Source organism: Chironomus tepperi, unplaced genomic scaffold (assembly GCF_022539635.2).
Source record: "Chironomus tepperi strain 1889 unplaced genomic scaffold, CSIRO-AGI_Ctep_v1 contig_128, whole genome shotgun sequence".
NCBI classification, from domain to species: domain Eukaryota; kingdom Metazoa; phylum Arthropoda; class Insecta; order Diptera; family Chironomidae; genus Chironomus; species Chironomus tepperi.
The window spans coordinates 1,835,103-1,854,025 of NW_027226250.1; the positions used below are offsets into that span (position 1 = coordinate 1,835,103).

Below are 18,923 nucleotides of genomic sequence, written 5' to 3' on the forward strand. Positions count from 1 at the left end.
CTGGCATTTGAGAAGTCAAATTGTTTTTTGTTGTCATCTTTCTTTTTGCTAGCACTAGATATCTTTTTGGCTGGCGCACTGAAGATTTCAAGTTGGCTGCGACGTTTTTCTGCCCTTAATGGTTGGACGAATTGATCCATTGTTGTCTGTTTTGTTTTGAGATTTTCCATCTCAATGTCATGTTGCTTTTCGTTGTTTATATCCTCGGTGATGAGAGTTGTCACGGGTGCTGAATCTTGTTGTTGAGATTCAGGTTGTTTTTCCGAAAGTTTTTGGTTACTTTCCTCGTTGTTGAGATTTGTTGTTGTTTCTACCATTTTGCCGAACAAGTCAAAACACGTCTGAACAAGTTGAACTGAGATTCGAAATCTAAAACAGAGTGTCTAAGCCTGATTCAAAAAAGAATCATGTCAGTCATAACGTGTGACTGCAAAAAAAAATTTATATATTTTTTAAAAAGCAATTTTCCACTTCTGTGTGTCCCAACTCAGCATCAATAAAAACAGCATAAGCAGTAAAAAATGAAAACAAAAAATTTGTTTCAGCATTGTGTGAAATTTTTCTACAATAACCAGAATAGTTTTTCCTTCAACCGCCTCCTCCTCCTCCACAGCAAAATGACTCTATATTTATTGTGTGAAATTTCTTCTGAAAATAACAAATTACTGTATTTATAGTCACAATACACAAGAGTAAAGTTTGTATGTACTCATGAAAATTTTGTCATATTTATGAACCAACTATATACGTCGCATGTGACTGTATACATGCACTATGTATAGTGTACATAAAACAAAAAATTGAGAATGACACGACATATGATAAGAAAGATACTTAATAATTTATACCCGACTAGTAGCGAACTATATATGGCATGCATGTACATCATGATGACATTAAAATTATCAAGTGCTCATCAAATTTCAAAAGGAATCAGCATAAATAATATGTGAATATGAAACTATCAGCAATTTATTTGCACAATTTTCAGCGTTTTTTTGCTGTATTTATATATTCATAAATATATTTACGTACATACAGACATTACGTGACAGTTATCGATTACATTTGCTTGCCCTTTTCCCACATCAGACTCATCAATAAAACTTTTTTTTCCCTCCTTTTCATATCATATTTTTGTTTTTTTGATGACGATGCTGATCATTCATAAGAAAATATTTGCGATGCGAAATTCTTATTGTTTTGTTAGTGATCAGGGAGATAAGCGCATTTAATTGAACTGTGTAAATAAGGAATGTTTCGTCTGGAAAAAAATGTGAGATTGTGTTTCATTGTTTGTTTCATATTTATTTTTAGTGATTACAGTAAGCTTATTTTCATTAGAAATCATACTTAATAAATTTATATACTTAGTAACTGGGGTTCGTCCGAATTTACAGGCGTGCAAGTAAGAAAATGCAAGTCTGCAGACTTGGACGATCTATAAGGTAGAGGAGATAGATGCAAACCTGTGCCTCTAAATTGCAGTAAATACTGGCCTGCGGCTCCTAGCTGAACCTAATAGTAACACTTGAATAACACATTTCTATAAGTAGAACTTAGTAGTGACGAACAATAGTCTGCATAGCCCTTCAGCCTCTCCTACCCATGTACCTACCCCACCTCACCGTTCTGCATTCTACGCCAAACCATTCAAATGGTGCAATACTAACGGATCATGATAATTGTGTATGTAACGTCTAGTAAGTCTACCCTCGTTAAACAATCAATAGTCACGAAACGCAAAGTAAATTCTTGACTAATTCTCAATTTGGGAACGGTTGGGAATATTCGGAAATTTCACAACGATTAAGGGGAAAGATGAACGGCTTTACAATTTCGTAACGGAGTCCAAATTTAGGTTGGCGATTTTGTTTTAAAGCCGGACGTTAGGATTTGTTCAGAATAATGTCTGATAGAGCTGGATTTTCTGCCATTTCTTCGTCGTATGTTTTCCAGGCCAGTTTAATTCCATAGCAGCAGTTGACGTTTTCATTAAAATTTATTCCGAAATGTAAACAACTTTAAGGAAATTATCAGAATTTCCCATAACATTATCCTCCATCAAAACAACATTCCATCCAGTGTCGAAACTGTATAATGAATGTAAATTCAATTCACAAAAATACGTTATAAAAGCGAAGATTAAAATTGTAAAAAGATTGCAAATAAAATCGATTGGAATAAGTATTGTGTGAATTTCAATAATGTTATGAATCATTCAATGGGGTCATTTCGGTCATCGATTCTCTTTCTCTCCATCCATCTCGTTCGCTCATTTTTTCCACATATTTTTTATTGACAGTGAATATTAACATAAATCCAAAATAATAATAATAATAATATTAATTTAAAGTCTGATATTATTTTTTTGTTCCTCAATTGTCGCTTTAATCTACAACAGCAGCAGGAGTAGAAAAAAAAATATGTATATATGTTTCCACTTCTCATCAAAATTCATTCATTACGAAGTGAGAGTCTTTTGGAATGTCTATAGAAGTGTCTAGTAATGTATTTATGCATTTTCAATAGTAGTCGTAGTTACTTACCTAATCATTATTAAAGTATTGTTAAAGTATTATAGTCTATCGCATACAACTAGCGACAATGTACTCTCATGCGGACATTATTGGAAGCTCTGTGTACTCGATTATGAAAAAAACAATTCTCTTTTTGTGGGACTGTACAGTGTATTTGTAGCTATAAACTTGATACTTTTAGATATAAATGTGAGAATTTTAAGCAGTCAACGGTGACGTACACATCCAAACATACCCGACTCTCTCACATAGAATGAAATAGAATGGGAAAAACCGAGAGAGTGTAGATGAAAAAATGAGAATTGAACATGTACGTTAATGTATGTTTGTGTGCGTGTGTATTATGATGAGGAGCGCGCTCTTTGGTACCAACACACTGCAGTAGGGTAAAAAAATAAGAAATAAGAAATGGCCGCAAATGAACACGCGACGTTTCAGTGCTCTTGTTCTTTAACTTGAAAAAAATTCGTAAAACTAATTTAAAAAGGATTTTAATATAAAATTTCTATCACAAAGGATTTTTTACTTCATATTATAATCGAGAAAGCAAGTGTTGTTGTTTTATAAAGTGTGTAAATCTGGGTAAATGTCATAATTGAGTAGTGCCTTAGCTTAAAATTCACATTTTTTTTTCATCATTCTCGTCTTTCATTCTTTCCATCCATCGTCCTCGTTTTATATAATATAACTTTTATATACCCCCTCAGAAAAAAAAGCAAGAAGGCAAAAGAAGCAAGAAACCTTCTAACCAACAAGAAGAATCTCTTTTTTTGATTTTATTTTCCCTGAGCCTCACTTTTCTACTTCTCTGCCTTCGCAGCAAACTCACCATATAGTTGGATGTTGAGCTAAAGAGAAATTTTGAATTTGGATGGAAAGTTTGAAGACATTAAAGTGAATATCCATGTGAAGTTTACATATAATATCATAAATTTTGTGAAGGAATCGAAAAAAAATATATCCAAAAATGAAATATAAGAAAAAGAAAGTGACATAGAAAAATTCAGTGAACCAGAAATAGCATCGAAAATGCATTGTTGCAAGATTTTACGAGTTTAAAAGAATGCAATTATTTTGAGGCATCAGATGCAAAGTTCAAGGAATTAATCAGCAGAAAAAAAATCGACGTCAGTCAAAAAATATATAAATTGTGATTTTTTTGAATATAGCTTGCAAATTTTTGTGTCTCATCGAATTTTTAACTAGTGTGAAATATGAAACATTTGATGCAATTATGTAATTTGCTGCATGCATAAAAAAAATGTATATTCACATACAGAAATTGATTAAAGTGAAGTGAAAATTACGTGGCTGATGGCCATTTTATGGTTTGTCCAGTAATCAAATTTGAATCCATCTTTAAAATACAAAAAAAAATTATTCTTAAAGCTTAAAGTCTTTAAAGTAGAATTTTTCTCAGGGTGTGTCTTCCTTTCCACATTTTAGTCTTCAAATTCCTTTTTTTTATTAATTAAACAAAATCAAGTGATGTTTTTTTATATATACACGACTAATCTTTTTGTGGGTCGAATGTAATACATGAGCAAAAATAGATTCTCTGTACGGTTATATATGAGTGAAAAAGTCTGGCAACGTAGCACAATTGCTTCATGATTCTTTAAATTTCCTCATTAATTTAAACAAGATTTTTCTTTAATCTACACAAAAAAAAAGCTAATTTTAATCTTGTGAGTAGAGTCACGACTAAATAAAAATGTGAAATGTGATAATGAAAAGAATTAATTGTGATAAGAACTAAATTATTTTTTGATAAGACATAAAAAAATGTTTTTGAACTCTTGAGAAATATTGAAGTAGATTTAAAAAATTCATCGAAATCTGTGAATAATTAAAAAATTAATTTTTTGTGTTTAAAGGTAGTAAAATAATGCGTAAATTTACAAATTATAAAATTTTGAAGTGAATATTAAGGATTTGTGCATTAAATTTACTTTTGTGAGAATTTTGTGACTTTAAAATATTTTTTGCGACGCACAAAAGAATTTTTTAAATTTAAAAAATTGCAATAATTCAAAATTTAATTAGAAAAGTTGAACTGAAAGTTAAAATTGAAATTTTTCTTTTCAAACAATTTTTCAAGAATTTAATTTCAAATTTTTAAGTTTCATTTTCAATTTTATGCCTCAACTTCAAAAATATTAATTGAAAAATTCACAATTAAATGGCTTAAAACTTAAAATTTGAATTTTCAACTTCAATTCTATTTAAAAATAATTTATTCTTAATTTTAAACATTATAAAGTCAGTGTCTGATATCATAATAAATTTTTGTGAATAAATAGCCATAATCAGTGAATAAAATAACTCGATCCATATGACTATTGGGTCTACAAACTCAACTCCATATGTAGATAAATAATTTGCATAGTTTAAAATGGTCAGAACGCCTTTAAGATACTTAAATTAAATTGTGGAAAGAATTATTTGTGGTTTGATCAAAAATAGTTAAAAACGCCTCTGATATTCAACAAAAAAATGTTGTAAAATGAGTTTTTTGAGCTGGAAAAAATTTGAAACGCCTTGAAAATTTAGACGAATTGTGATTGTGAAGTTCTTGGTGTGTTGGTTCTGTTGAAAGTGGTTTTTATTGAGCCAAATGTTTTAAATTTCATTAAATTAAATTCTGTGTTAATACCTGAGTTGGCAGGACTTTGGGGGTCCAAACTACAGTAAAAGCTTCTCCATATTGGAGTCCTGCCAATTCTACCTTACATATCTAGTAAAATTGTTTGTCAAAAAATTATTAAAACGACCCACAAGAAGCATTTCCGTCAATTTAAATGCCAAATGACGTCATTGTCTACTCAAATTCTCAAAATTCAATGCTAAATCTTCTAAAAACATCAATTACGTCAATGTCGAATCTATCTCACACTTTAGACTCATAAATTTACTATAAACAAGTCTAAAACCTTTTCAATCAACAAAATCATAATTGATGCCAATAAATCGAGTAAATAACACATTTACCCGAGTAACATAAATGAAGAAGGTGCCGATACCGAGCTTTGAACTCTCTTTCATTAACACAAAATGGAAGCAGCTTAAATTTGGGAGCCATATGGACGGCAAATGAGAGAGGACTTTAAAGTTCTGTTACGAAGCCATCTTCATTTGTGTCGCTCGGGTTACGACCTTTGAAATCAGTAAATCCACTTCAAATTCTACGAAATATTAAATTTTTGTGAATTTTATCAATATTTCTAATGAAACTTTTTAGCAAGAAATTTCACACAAAATGCTTATTAACAATGGTGCGTTAATTTAATTAGTTCCATTTAGACCTTCATGAAATACCACAAAAAATTCCTTTTCGATTTGATTTTTCTTCTATATTTCATGCAATTGAGACGTAAAACTAAGAGTTAACTGTATTTATGATCAAAATATACCCTAGCAACTGGCTTACATTCATAAATATATAAGATAATGTTCTTTAATATTTCAAATTTCATGTTTAATTCCAAGAACAATACTAAATGTCTAACAAGTACTCAGCCCAACACAGACAAACTTATTAAATGGCTGTAACTGAAGAATTTTAGGCTAAAAATACGTTACTGTATTATGGCCGACATATTTAATATTTCTTATTCCTCAAAATGTCAAATTATGCTCAAAAATATCACAACAAGTATCAAAACAAATAATTCATTTCACAAATCATGAAAATTGTCACAAAAAGTCATTTAAAATTCTTAAATATGAAAAAAATATTAAATTGTAAAACGTGGAAGTGCAACGTTGCCAATTTTTACATATACTCGTAGTGCGAAACGTAACAAAAACGTCTTAATTAAAATGTTGAAAGCAGATCGATGATAAAAAATCATTAAAAATCAATAAAAATCGGTGGTAATAGAAATTTTTTGAATGGACAATTAATGAATTTTAGTGAATAATTAATAAGAAATTTATGGAAGTTTGTGTAGAAAAGAAAAATTAAAACAAAATGGAAGTTAAGATATTTTTAGTGATAATAATGTGATTTTTGTGAAAAATGAAAGCATTATTAACTTCAATTTTTAATTAAAACGTGTTCTATGCTGTCATGTAGACATAAAGTGGCTGTAAAATATAATTAATAATTTTTCTTATCAACTGCAATCAAAATTGCATCATTTAACGACTCCTCATTAAATGCCGTTATTAATTACGGAGCATATGCTTCCTGCAGTTCCGCAAAATCGCCATAATATCCTTTCAATGTCCAATCATTCCCACGGAAAAAAATAATAATTGCTCAAATCTTCTTAAAAGATTAAAAACCACATTGCTGATTTTCCAGCAATTTATGCTCCACAGATCTATTTTAATTTATTCTCGAGCTCTCAGAAATTTATTTTATGTGTCGTTGCTTTTTATGTTCCAAAAAAAAAATTATAATTTTATGAACGTCAAGCGGAATGGCAAGGAATTTTCATAAATATGTAGTTTACGGTAGCTTATAATTAAATATGTGAAAAAGTAGCAATTAATGTATATGAATAAGCATATTGTAAACATCTGTATGTACATAAGTACATAAGAAAATGAGTCGCTTAAATTCCACGTGTTTGGTGGCAATTTGTCATTTTATGAGGAACAAAAATTTCTATGGCAAGTGATATTTTGGAAGAAATGAGGTCTTGTAGTTATGAAATTCAATTATTGTATTAATTTTTATTGATTTTATAATGCTTTATGTAACTTGAGTAATGCTCAAGTGGACATAAAACCGTTAGAACAAGTCATTGACGAGAGATTAACATGTCTATAACTCAAGGGTCTGTCCCGAATACACAAACTTATTTGGTGTGACTAGAAACAGCAAAAAAACATCCTAATCCAACTAGACTGTCCCTGGGATTGAACTTTGGTCGTTAGGGTCGTTAGGGGCGCTCTAACCCCTACACCAATGCTGCTTTTTCGATGCCTTTAAAAAATATCAATTTTGATACAGAATTTGATTTTTTCCCATCATATGCTACTAACTCCAATTAGAGCTGCACACGTCACTCCTAAAATACGAAATTAGTTCATTTTTGACTTCTAATTCACAAACATAATTCTTAGAAATGTTTATTAACAAATATTCTGGCAAATCATGAGGTCTACAAATTTGACATATGTTATGAAAAATCTGGCAACATAGCACAATATTTTATGGTGCCTTTAACTTCATGCTAGTAAAATCCAATTAAAAAACTCCAACATATTAAAATGTCCAGCATTGTTTTGAAAAATTTAAGTGCATTTTCAAGAACTTTCACGTATTTCCAAGTATGCTTAAAATACCCTTAATTCCATTATTCACGACCTTCCCAGACACATGCAAAACTGATTGCGACTCATTTGCTAATGGCACAATCATTTTTTATTAAAGACATTAACCAATATTGACGAAAACAAAAATTCACTTTCCACGTTTTTCACCTAAAAAAAAGTTGTCATAAAAATGTGACAGAAAATAAATTAAAATTTCATTACTCAACGTCTGTAAAAGGGAGGCAAGTAAAAATGTCTGAGTATGAAAATAAATAAATAAATTGGAAATGAACGAAAAGTAATTTGAAATCTTGGAAGGCTCATGACACAGGTCTCAAGGGTGTACTTTGACTTTGGAAATTGTATTTTTATGAGACTTTGATATTAATTTATTAGGACTATGGGAAGGAATTTTAATGAATTTTTTGAGGTGGAAATAATGGAATTTTCTAAGGCCAGTTGGAAAGACTTCACGATAATCGTGGTTGTTGTGTTGTTATCTATAGAAATGAGAATGTCGTTATCATGTGGATAAATCTTTGATTTTCGGCTTGACCCGAGCAACATAAGTAAAGTGGGATCTTCTATAGCCTCTACTAAGCCTCTTTCATTGACACCAAATGGAAGTCGTCTAAATTTGGCGTCCATATGGCTGCCTTCTTCATTTGTGCCCCTCGGGGTCACCCTTTAAATCTCTTTTATTAACACCAATTGGAAGCCTCCATTTGGAGTCCATAGGGCTGCTATAATCTCCGTCGTGGAACCTTCTCCATTAATGTCGCTCGGGTGAGAAGAACTGGAACTTTCGACTTTCTAGTTCCAAAAAATCGAATTTCATAATATTCATCACATGACCTCGTCGTCGTCAGTCTAAAATTCCCCAAAATAATCACTTCTCATAAATATTGTAGTATCTTCTTATTGATTCTTTTTTTTGTCAAAAGTCCTTGACATTTACTTCCAAAAAATTATCATTAGAAAACTCGAAATAAAAATTTTCTTAAATAAACCTCAGTGAAGTTAAAATGGTTAATAAACTGACTGGACAAACACAAATATTTGATGATAAAATATTGAATATTTTTTTCTGTAGTGATGTGTTTAGAAAGCAATCAATGCATATATAAAAAAACTTGTTTGAAATGTGTGAATTTTAAGGAATCAGTTGTTTAATTAATTTATCAGATGCTTTGTGTGATACGGAACTGGATTGGATTTTTTTTTGGAATTTGCAAGAATTATACAAATTGCGTGGAAGTTTCTTCACATTTGTGGATTAGATGGTACGAACAGTTCATGGCAACTCCATTGGAGCTCATTGAGTATCTTACGATATCTAGTGAGCGTGCTCATTAGAACCGTACGTTGCTCATTGAGAATATGTTTGACTGCTAGAATTGAATGTTCTTAATGTTGAAATTTCTTAAGCATCGTGACTATTAATCTTCACAAAAACCCAACTATGCGGGGTATATAAAATTCTGCCCGACAAACTTGACGGGATTGTACCCTAGTTTAGCTATATTTTGCGTGACCTTCAGAGTTAAACGTTTTTCAACCAAAATTAGATTTATTGGTGGAATTTTTGGAATTTGAAAATTTCGAAACTTGATTCCAGTTCAATGATGGTTAATAGATCATAGCAAATGAAGTAACCTACCTCAACATGGAGCATGCATTAAAAAAATCGTTATAGTATATTTAATCATACTCAAACAGACAAGAATCATACTCATGATTTTGCTCACAAAATTGAGCATACTCAATTAAATTGTCTCAAGTATACTCATGAGGTATGGTCATTTAGATGAGTATGCACATTTTCAGTTAGGTGGTAGCTACAAACTAGAGATATTTCAAGCTTATTTGCCATTTTTAATATCATTTAAACTATTTTTAAGCAATAGTCTGTCTAGTTTAATCCAAAATGACATCTACTGTTAGAAAAGACCCGGATGATCTAACTATCTACTTTCTAAACTTATGACTCCTTGCCATTCCAAAAAAACACATTCTAGATTAAAAAAAAAATCTCCAAAAATTTGAATAATAAAATAAATTTTATTCCAATAAAATTTAATAAAACAGTCAAATAGCTCTAAAATTGTCTATAAAAAGAAGAATTCTTAAAAGTCAAGTCCAAAGAGACCCAAAAAAAAAATTTCTCTTCAGAAATGTGACAAAATAAAAATTCCATCCAAAAAAAATTACATAAAAATATTTTTCATTCTTATTCATCGTCGATTCCTCCATAATAAAAATGGAAATAATAGTAAGAAGACAAAATTGATTTATTAAAGAGAAATAGCCACAAAAAAACATTATTTCTATGCCTTTGAGCAATAAAACAAGAAGAAACTGAAAATAGCAAGCGATCTACATTAAGACGATGATTACAATAATAATGATGGTGGCAATAGTGTCAAAATAATAGTTATGATAATTATTATAGTTCCAGCATGTTTAAAATTCTAAGTTGGAGACAAGGATGTATATGTTGGTAGTGATATTAAGTGAGAATTATTTTGTGTTAAGTGCGATGAAAATCTGGCAACGTAGCAAATAAATTTTAAGGTGGAATTTATCGATTTTTTGTGTGGAAATTTATGTACAGACAATTGTTTTGGCTGCAAAATATATGCTAAATAATGAAATCAATAAAATTGACATGAATTTGTGAAGAACTTTTATTGTGAAATTCATAGCTTCAGACTAGAGCATTAAAGCCTTATTTTTATATGTGGATTAGAAGTTATAGACATTGTTGTGTCTTGAAATTGACTAAGCATTCATTCAAATTGTTGAAAAGTTCTAAATTTTTCTATTTTACTGCTCAAAATGGTTGATTCATCAACTTCAACTCCTAACCATGCTGTACTTACTTACTTAATTACTGCAATCATATTCATATGTGGAGCTAAGGTTACAACAAAAGACTTTTCATCTAATTCTGTTGCTGGCTCTGTCGCAAATTGTCTGTCCGCATATGTAGATGACATTATTTCATCACTGTTCTGCTTCAAATACCTCTTGGAACTCCAAAAGCTGTGAGAATATTCAATTTATTCCACAAATCACAACAGATACAGACAAATCGAAATTACCACTGTGGAATATCCATAGCAACCGACAAATCTGCCCGAAAAATTCATTCCAATAGTCCAGTGGTGGACAAACTTTTATTTTAAGTGGCACACCTTGATAGTGAGCTTCGACCGATATTCCGCTCTCGGCATACGGTTTGGGGCATTTACATTAGTGTACCGCGACACACAGGCTGGCCACTACTGCAATAATCCATAATTAACTTCAAAAAACCATTATATAAATCTACCTCATAAAAATCGATAAAATTCACCATAAAGAATCCATCATTTTCCATATCCAAAAAAATGAACAGTTTTAATAACTCATCGACCAACATAAATTCCACATAATTGTAAATAAAAAAAATCAATTCTACGAAAATAGCCATAATTGAAACGAGAATAACAATAATAAATTTACAGTAAAATCACGCAAAGTGAAACATGGCAACGTAGCAAATATTTTTTTCGCACTTCCTTCTCATGCCACATGCTCAACATATATACACAAAAAAAAATGAGTGCACATTTAAGGAGCTCAAAGTACATTTAATTGCATGAAAAGCTGAGCAAAAACAAAATTAATCAAGCAATTTAAAAAGAAAGATTTTTTTATATATATCGGGTACGTGAAAAAACCAGAAAGAGCACAGAGCACATAGCACAAAAAAAAACATCTTCAAAATTGAATGAAAAAAAGAAGAAAAAAAAACTTTTTTTTTAGTTTCTTTTTCATCTCTCTATGTGGTAAATAAGAAGCAATATGTATGTATATATAAGTAGAAAAGAAGGCAAAAACACATAAAAAAACTTTCTTATGTACGAACGTCATGAGAGAGTGAGAGGAAAAATACAAAATGGCCGACCTATGTGATTTATTTTATACACATTTTCACAGAGCAAAGTTATTTCTTTTTTTTGCTTTTGCCTCTCTCTCTCCTCACTGCTGTTGTTGCTGCTGCTGTTCATGTCGAAAATGAAAATCGTATTCAGGGAAAATATATGCGTTTAAGAGCAAAATTTATTGCCACATGTATGGGCGGCAGATTGAATGAGAAACATTTGAGGCAAAAAAAAACTTTTTTTTTTCGCTTTTGTTGTCGATTTTTTTTTTCTTTTTTTGTATGAAAAAGAATGCAATTTTTTGTGTAGAAAAATATTTCACTTATTTATTTATTCAATTTGCGCTGGATATGAATGGGGATTTTTTTTTCATGTATTGATAAACTCGCTTTTGTTGATTGAACAGTTGAAAGAAAGGATTGATTGAATAGGAACATACATGTGATAGGATTAATTCTATTGATAAGTAATTGGAATTGTATATTCGAGGATATCAGACTAAAACTAAGAGATTAATAATTTGAAATTTATATAAAATTTGTCCATGACCTTCTCAAAATTCAAGGTATGACTCATGTGAGTTATGGCTCCAAATGTAATTTATTAAGTTTTATTGGCAATAACGTTAACTGACCTAAGAAACTGATTAATTAATTCTACTGGCCTGATTACTGGCTCAAACGGACAAATATGCGTTGGAACTAGACATCAACTTGACATTAACTTCTATATTCCTCCTATTGATCATTCCTCTCTAAGCTCAGCTTCTTGGACATGCTCCTAGACTGTACATGTATGCTGCTAGAAAACCATTGTAATTAATTTATATGGTCTGAACAGAACAATCTTATCACTAATTTCAAAGCCGTCCCTTAACAATTGCCATTAACAATGTCCAATACTCAAAAAGAACTTGAATTTATATATAGCCGAGTCGCCTTTTCCATAAAAAAATCCAATTCCACTTCCAGCACTGCAATTAACTGACAAAAACTGTAATATTTTATAAATGCTCATAATAGGTCAGTTAGCATATCGCTGACCACATCGACAATCCCTCACCAAAAAAAAAATACTCAAATTTTTACAAATTAAACATCGATTAATCAAAATGACTGAGCTAAATTGCACTCATCACATTCAATTCAAACTTTCCATACTCACTTTTTTCTGCTCTTTGTATATAGACATTAATAGCAATAAAGACAAATTCAGCAGTTGTAGATGGGAAATGTTGAGAACAAAAGAAGCGAAAAAATCAATAAAATTTTATCCTTTTTTTTGCTGTTCACTGACAATGCATATTGCTGAAAGGGAGATAGGGGAAGGAAGAAGAGAGTAAATAAAAAAAAACTTATGAAACTTTAAAAAGGAAATGATGAACGGAAATTTAAAATCCGTTTTGATGGTTTTTGTTGAATATTTTATATTAAAAAAATTTCGCTTTCTTTTTTTCCATTAATTAAAATTTTTTGGATAGACACAAAATTGCTAGTCAAGTCGACGTACGAAAACATTTTTGGAAAATTGAATTGTCTTGTTTCGGAATTTTCAAAATTAAATTTTCATGTTCATGAAGGGACTTCTTTTTTTGTCCGGATATAAACAGTTGCTCGTTGGGATCAGAGTTTGGAAGTCCCAAAAACGACCGTTATTTTTCAAAATTTGTTTGCCTGTTAATTTGATTTTTTAACGTACTTTTCAAATTTAAAATAAGTCAGAGTTCGAATTCTTCAATAATGTTCAATTTAAATTCGAAAAATTCGAATTCGAAAATCTAATTTCGAAGAATTCGAAAATTCAATATCGAAAAATTCAAATTTAACATGTCCATACTCTGGATGAGAATTTTTTATTTGGCATGAATTTTAAGGCAATCGAGTTAAAAATTCTTGAATTGAACACAACCGAGAGCTGTGTAATTATTGAACCAAACATATACGGATACCAAATGGCAGATGTGATTTTCAATTTGATTCAATCTGGTCAACCGTATGTTGCGACCTGAATGTTGCTGCTGCTGCTGACTTTCTTTTTATTTGATTTTTATTTTGTTATTGAGTATGTGCATATGAAATGGAATTGCTTGTGGATTACTATGTAGTTGAGAATTATTTGAGGAAAATTTTAAGGAAGGGAATGTTGATGCTAGGGATAAGAGAAAGGTGAAAAACGTGTTTAACTGCTGGTTTTTAGATAAAAATTTACACATTTCTTAAACAGGGAAAGAGCATGCTTTCAAGAACTTGATCTACTTAAATGTACTAGCTAAGCATGTTTGCAGCTTGTTCTGCTTTTGAGAGCCTGCTTGGACTTTTGAGTCTTGAATTATATTTTTGTCAATATTTCTAATTTAAGCATAACATGCAAAAAATAATAAAAATCTTCACAATTTAATATTCTCAAACATTTTTGAATAACAAATTCTTATACAAGCTATCGAACATTTATATTAAAATTTATGTGCATAATTTTTGGACTCGTAGGAAGTTTTTCATATGCAGAATTTCAATAACCGTTAACTTTCTCGTCAATTTCTTACTGTACTTTGAGAAGAATCAATATAAAATTTATTATGAATGAATTTGTAAGAGCTTTTTATGACATGCAAAACTGTTGCGCATTTTTGACGCAGCTATTAGTAATTTGTTAATAAACAAATGTGATACGACATGAAGAATAAGATCAAGTAGGATCCAGGTCACTTTATTGATCTAAAATATAAGATCCAATGAAGTTCGTGTAACTTTTTAACACAAAATTCAACATTCAGACACACTTGATACAAAATAGCGTTCAAAAATGCTGCTAATTGTGAAAAACCCAATTTAATATTTTTGCAAAGAAGGCTTTGTAAAAGAAAAATCAGAATTTAACTATTGAAATTTTGATAGTTTTGGTTTTCTGACTGATTTTGATAAAATTTTGGATATCATGCAAGCTTGATAAAAAGACTACGTTAGGTCAAGACACACCATATTTTAGCATCATAATTTTTCCGAGTTCGAAGTCGATTCGAAATTTAATTTGAAGTCGACTCAAATTTTTCAAACAAAATCTGAGTCGACTGCGAAATCTTCAAAAAATGATCAAAAAAATCTTAGTGTTAGTGAAAATATTTATTACCTGTGAACTTGTAAACTTTTGTGGATATTTTTCTTCCGATTCCTTCAAAACTCTTCGAGCATGATAAAAAAAAATTAACTGTCAAAAATATTTTTGAAAAACAAAAAAAAAATTTTAAACTATTATAACTATAAGAAGTTAAACTATAATAATTATTTTTAATTTCTCTCTTTCCAGAATCCCCCTTAAAAGTGAAATATATAAGTTTTTTATGTAAAAAAAAAAAGAAATAATTAATGTAATATAAGTAATAAAAAAATATAAATATAGATTTGTGAATAGTTTCGGTAACAAAGCAACGTAAATAATACAAAAAGAACCTGAAACTTTTCAACTTGTAAATATAAATGAGAAATAATTGTGATATTAAATTTTAAAGAAGTAAAATTTTCTAAAAAAAAAATCATAACAAAAAAAAAATATAAGTAACTTCAAAGAATTCATTATTTTACAACCCACGAAAAGGAATGATTAGTGCGAGAAACAAAAATGTGTTGATTAATGAGGAAAAATAGCTGAAAATCCGACACGCAAAACATTTTAAATTTTTTTTAGTTTGAATTTATTAATTTAATTTACAATCATTTGTAAACACAAAAAAAAAACTTTTTCTTTTAAAATTTTTTGTTTCCTTTTGTGTTTCATTCATTTAAATTGAAGAAAGAAAAAGAAAAAGAAGAAAAAAAAAATCATTTGTGGTGAAAAAAAAAAAATAAGTGTATAAAGTTCAATGCTGAATGTGCAGAATCAATCGCTATAAAAAGTTTAGTGAGAAGGTCATTGAATATAAAATAAAAGAAATAAAAAAAGTGTGCTAAGAAAAAGGTTCAAAAGATGACATCGTCGGAATGAAATGGAAGCAGCAATTCGGTCACATCAGGTTGGCACAAGCCAACAATCAGCACAGCAGCCTCAATCAGATTTGTCTGGTGTGCGAGGCACGACATCAGCTGGACCACCACAACACACGACGCATTCAATGTCACAATATAGCCAACCGCGAAACAATGCTAGCGGCGGAATCAATGAAGTCCATCGGTGAGTTTCATATCCACTTTTTAATGGGATATACATATGGGGAGTCATTTATATGAGATTGAGAATCAATTTGTTGATATGATTTAATGCAAATATTTTACTCTTGTGAAGTATATAATTTCATACAAAATGTTTGTACTTGAGAAGTATGTAACTTCAAACTTCAAATTTCTGACCTGTTCCTAAATCCTACGTTGTCCAGAGACCTAATCATGGCTTGATCTTGTACTTTAAGCACTTGAAGCATCCTAACTTCCGAAATAGGACAAATTTAAGTATAGTTGGATTTGAACCCACGACTTTCGGGTTACCATATTCAATTCAAGCCATGCAATTTACCTTTTTTACCTGTAAGGCACTTAACTGCTTAATAACCTAAAAACTCGTTCAAAATTCATCATAACCTTGAAAAAAAGAACAAATTTAAATTCCACAATTCCCATTGATTGATACTTTTCAGACAACAAACAACATAATAATTCACTAGAACAATACTGTGCCTTATATTCATGAATAATACTAATAAAATAAAACAAAAAAAAAAAGAGTCACTCACGTTCTATTGTGAAACGTTGGAAGAGTAAAGAAAATAAAATTCCTTACTACATTCTATTGCCATGACAATTTTTATTTCCTTTTCTTATGTATTTGAAACACGAGCAGCAAAAAAAAGTATTTTATGTGCTCATTTGCCTCAATCTAATTTTTATTTTCATTTGTACATAAAAAAAAATACAAAACATTTCCGAGAGCGCAATATATCCACATTATATAGCAAAAAACAAGCGACAAGCTTGAAAAAAAAAATAAATAAATTATTGTAGAGCAGCAACAATGAATGTAAAAAAAAGTTAATTCACAAACCGTATCGTAAAAAAATGACCTTCGAAGTTGTTTTTTTTATTTTTTTTTTCGCTATGTTTAATTTTTCGGAGTGAGTTTATAGGAATTTTGTAATCTATAAATATTTTATAAGTCATTCGGGTAGAAGGGAATGAAAAATTTCGTTAGATGACATAAATTTTGTGGATATGGCTTTTAAGGGCTCACATATTGCGAAAGAATAGGGAATTGGCAATAAAAGTCAGTCCACTGGGTCGTGTCTTCTATTTTTTGGTTCTTCCATTTTTACGCGTCTTTTCGGCAATAAAAATTTATTATTTTTGGATTTTGATGGTTGGTGTCTGGTGGCTGAGTTTTGTGAGTTTTTTAAGAACACTAGCTTGAATTTCAATTGTCCTGAGAATTCTTGAGTTGAGACATCTTTGATGGGTATGTTAGGATATATGGTTATGTGCCCGAATAGCTCAAGACGGTTAATTGATCGAAAAGTCTGCCTTAAGCATAAGCTACTCTAATTTAGTTCCGAATCCGATCAAAATCATACAAATCGAGTTGACGTGGCTAGAACAGCAAAAAAGCACCCAAATTCAGCTAGACTTTCCCAGGGATTGAACCCTGGTCGTTAAGATCGATTGCCCGACACTCTAGACATTGGGCCATCGCTGCTACATTACCAATCAGACAATAACTTTAAAATATAAAACAATTATCAATCAACAACTTCAGTTCTTCAATAAATCATTCAAAAATCCATTAAAACTCTTAAATATTTTATAATATTCCTCAGCAACAACCTGATACCGACAAGAAGTAAATAAAAAAAAATATGTCAATTCTAATTTCACCTTTAATGGTCGTGTCTATTTTTATATCTCAAATTTCAATTCAATTCCATGTCTGGATTCCACAGACTTCATCCAACAAAATTCATAAATAATTCCACAACATTCATCAATAATTCTTCGTTTGCTTTCATTCTCCCTTCTAACTTAAAACGTACACACACAATATAGGTTCATTAATCTTCTTGCAAGCCTAAAACAATTCTATTTCTCATTAAAAATTAATGAACATTTTTCTTCTGGCTTTATGTATGTAAAAAGTTCATTAGTTTCGTGGATATAGAAGTGTAAAACAGTTTTGTTAGAAGAATCGATAAATGTAAAAAGAGACTTTAGGATCTGATAAAGGAAATGGGAGGAACGAGGAAAATTTATGATATAAAATGTAAATTAGAATTTTTTGATTTTTTGAGCTGAATTGGATTTTAAGTTGAACAATTGAAGAAGCACTTGTTCATTGCTGGTGATTTCAGCGCATTCTTGTCCCAGACATCAGAAATTGCTTAATATTATACAATATTATACAATATAGTTTAATCAATGAAATACGAAAAATATTCCATAAAAACTTAAAATTTCAGAAAATAACCTATAACCTGTAGCTTCATATTCTTGAAAAATCCATTCAGTCTTCCAAGAACAGCGACATGCTCCATCAGAATTGATTATAAAACTTTTCCGAATTCCATAACATTGTAAAATTCCTGAATTTCAAGTTCACATCCATTCAATTCATTTAATGTCAAAAAACTTATAGCAAACAACACCAAAATAAAAACTTTAAAATCCGTCTGCAAACACCTTCAAAATCCCTTATAACAAGTCCCATGTCAAAGGCATTAAAATTCAATCCATTTTCCACAACGTTGACTCAACAAAATTAAAGTTGAACAAAAATTTTTAAAGAGAAATTCCTTCACCTCCTTAAAAAGAATAAATCTACATCCATAAATATGAAAAATGTACACACGACATAGACATCCACGACAGTGAACAAGTGTGAGGCGGAAAAAATCGATAAAAATGAATTTAATCAAAAAAAAGTTTACCACACGCTCTTCAAAAAGAGAGGAACTTCCTTAATGAGAAGTGGAAAATACGAAAAATTCCATTAAAACTTATGAATCATTTATATTCTGAAAACATTTCTGTGTTCCTTTTTTTCCACCCCGACCGCCCACATAGCACATATATACACCCATACACACGCAAACCCCCATCCCAAAGAACATGAAAATGTATTTTGGTGCTGAAATTGAAATAAAAACAACAAACAATTTCCGAAAAATATTCCGAACTACGTAGAAAATGTGTTGCGGTGTTGGAGTAAGTGAGAT

The 18,923-nt window shown here is 30.3% G+C and overlaps 1 protein-coding gene and 1 long non-coding RNA gene across 6 annotated transcripts in view; one reads left to right on the top strand and one right to left on the bottom strand.

The window, feature by feature from the left end:
• Positions 1-2,936: 2,936 nt before the first annotated feature.
• Positions 2,937-18,923, top strand: part of Smr (nuclear receptor corepressor smrter) — a 53,403-nt gene continuing 37,416 nt past the window's right edge. For all 5 annotated transcript variants that reach the window (XM_070636471.1, XM_070636474.1, XM_070636472.1 and 2 more), the window contains exons 1-2: positions 2,937-3,122; positions 15,041-15,901. In XM_070636471.1, the coding sequence (XP_070492572.1) occupies positions 15,717-15,901 (185 nt within the window). In that variant the 5' untranslated portion in view covers positions 2,937-3,122; positions 15,041-15,716. The remainder of the gene's footprint in view (positions 3,123-15,040; positions 15,902-18,923) is intronic.
• Positions 10,555-11,444, bottom strand: LOC139087676 (uncharacterized). Its single transcript, XR_011544149.1, has 3 exons — positions 11,167-11,444; positions 10,913-11,095; positions 10,555-10,853 (listed from the first exon to the last, which is right to left on the bottom strand). It is a non-coding gene; the product is annotated as an uncharacterized lncRNA (long non-coding RNA).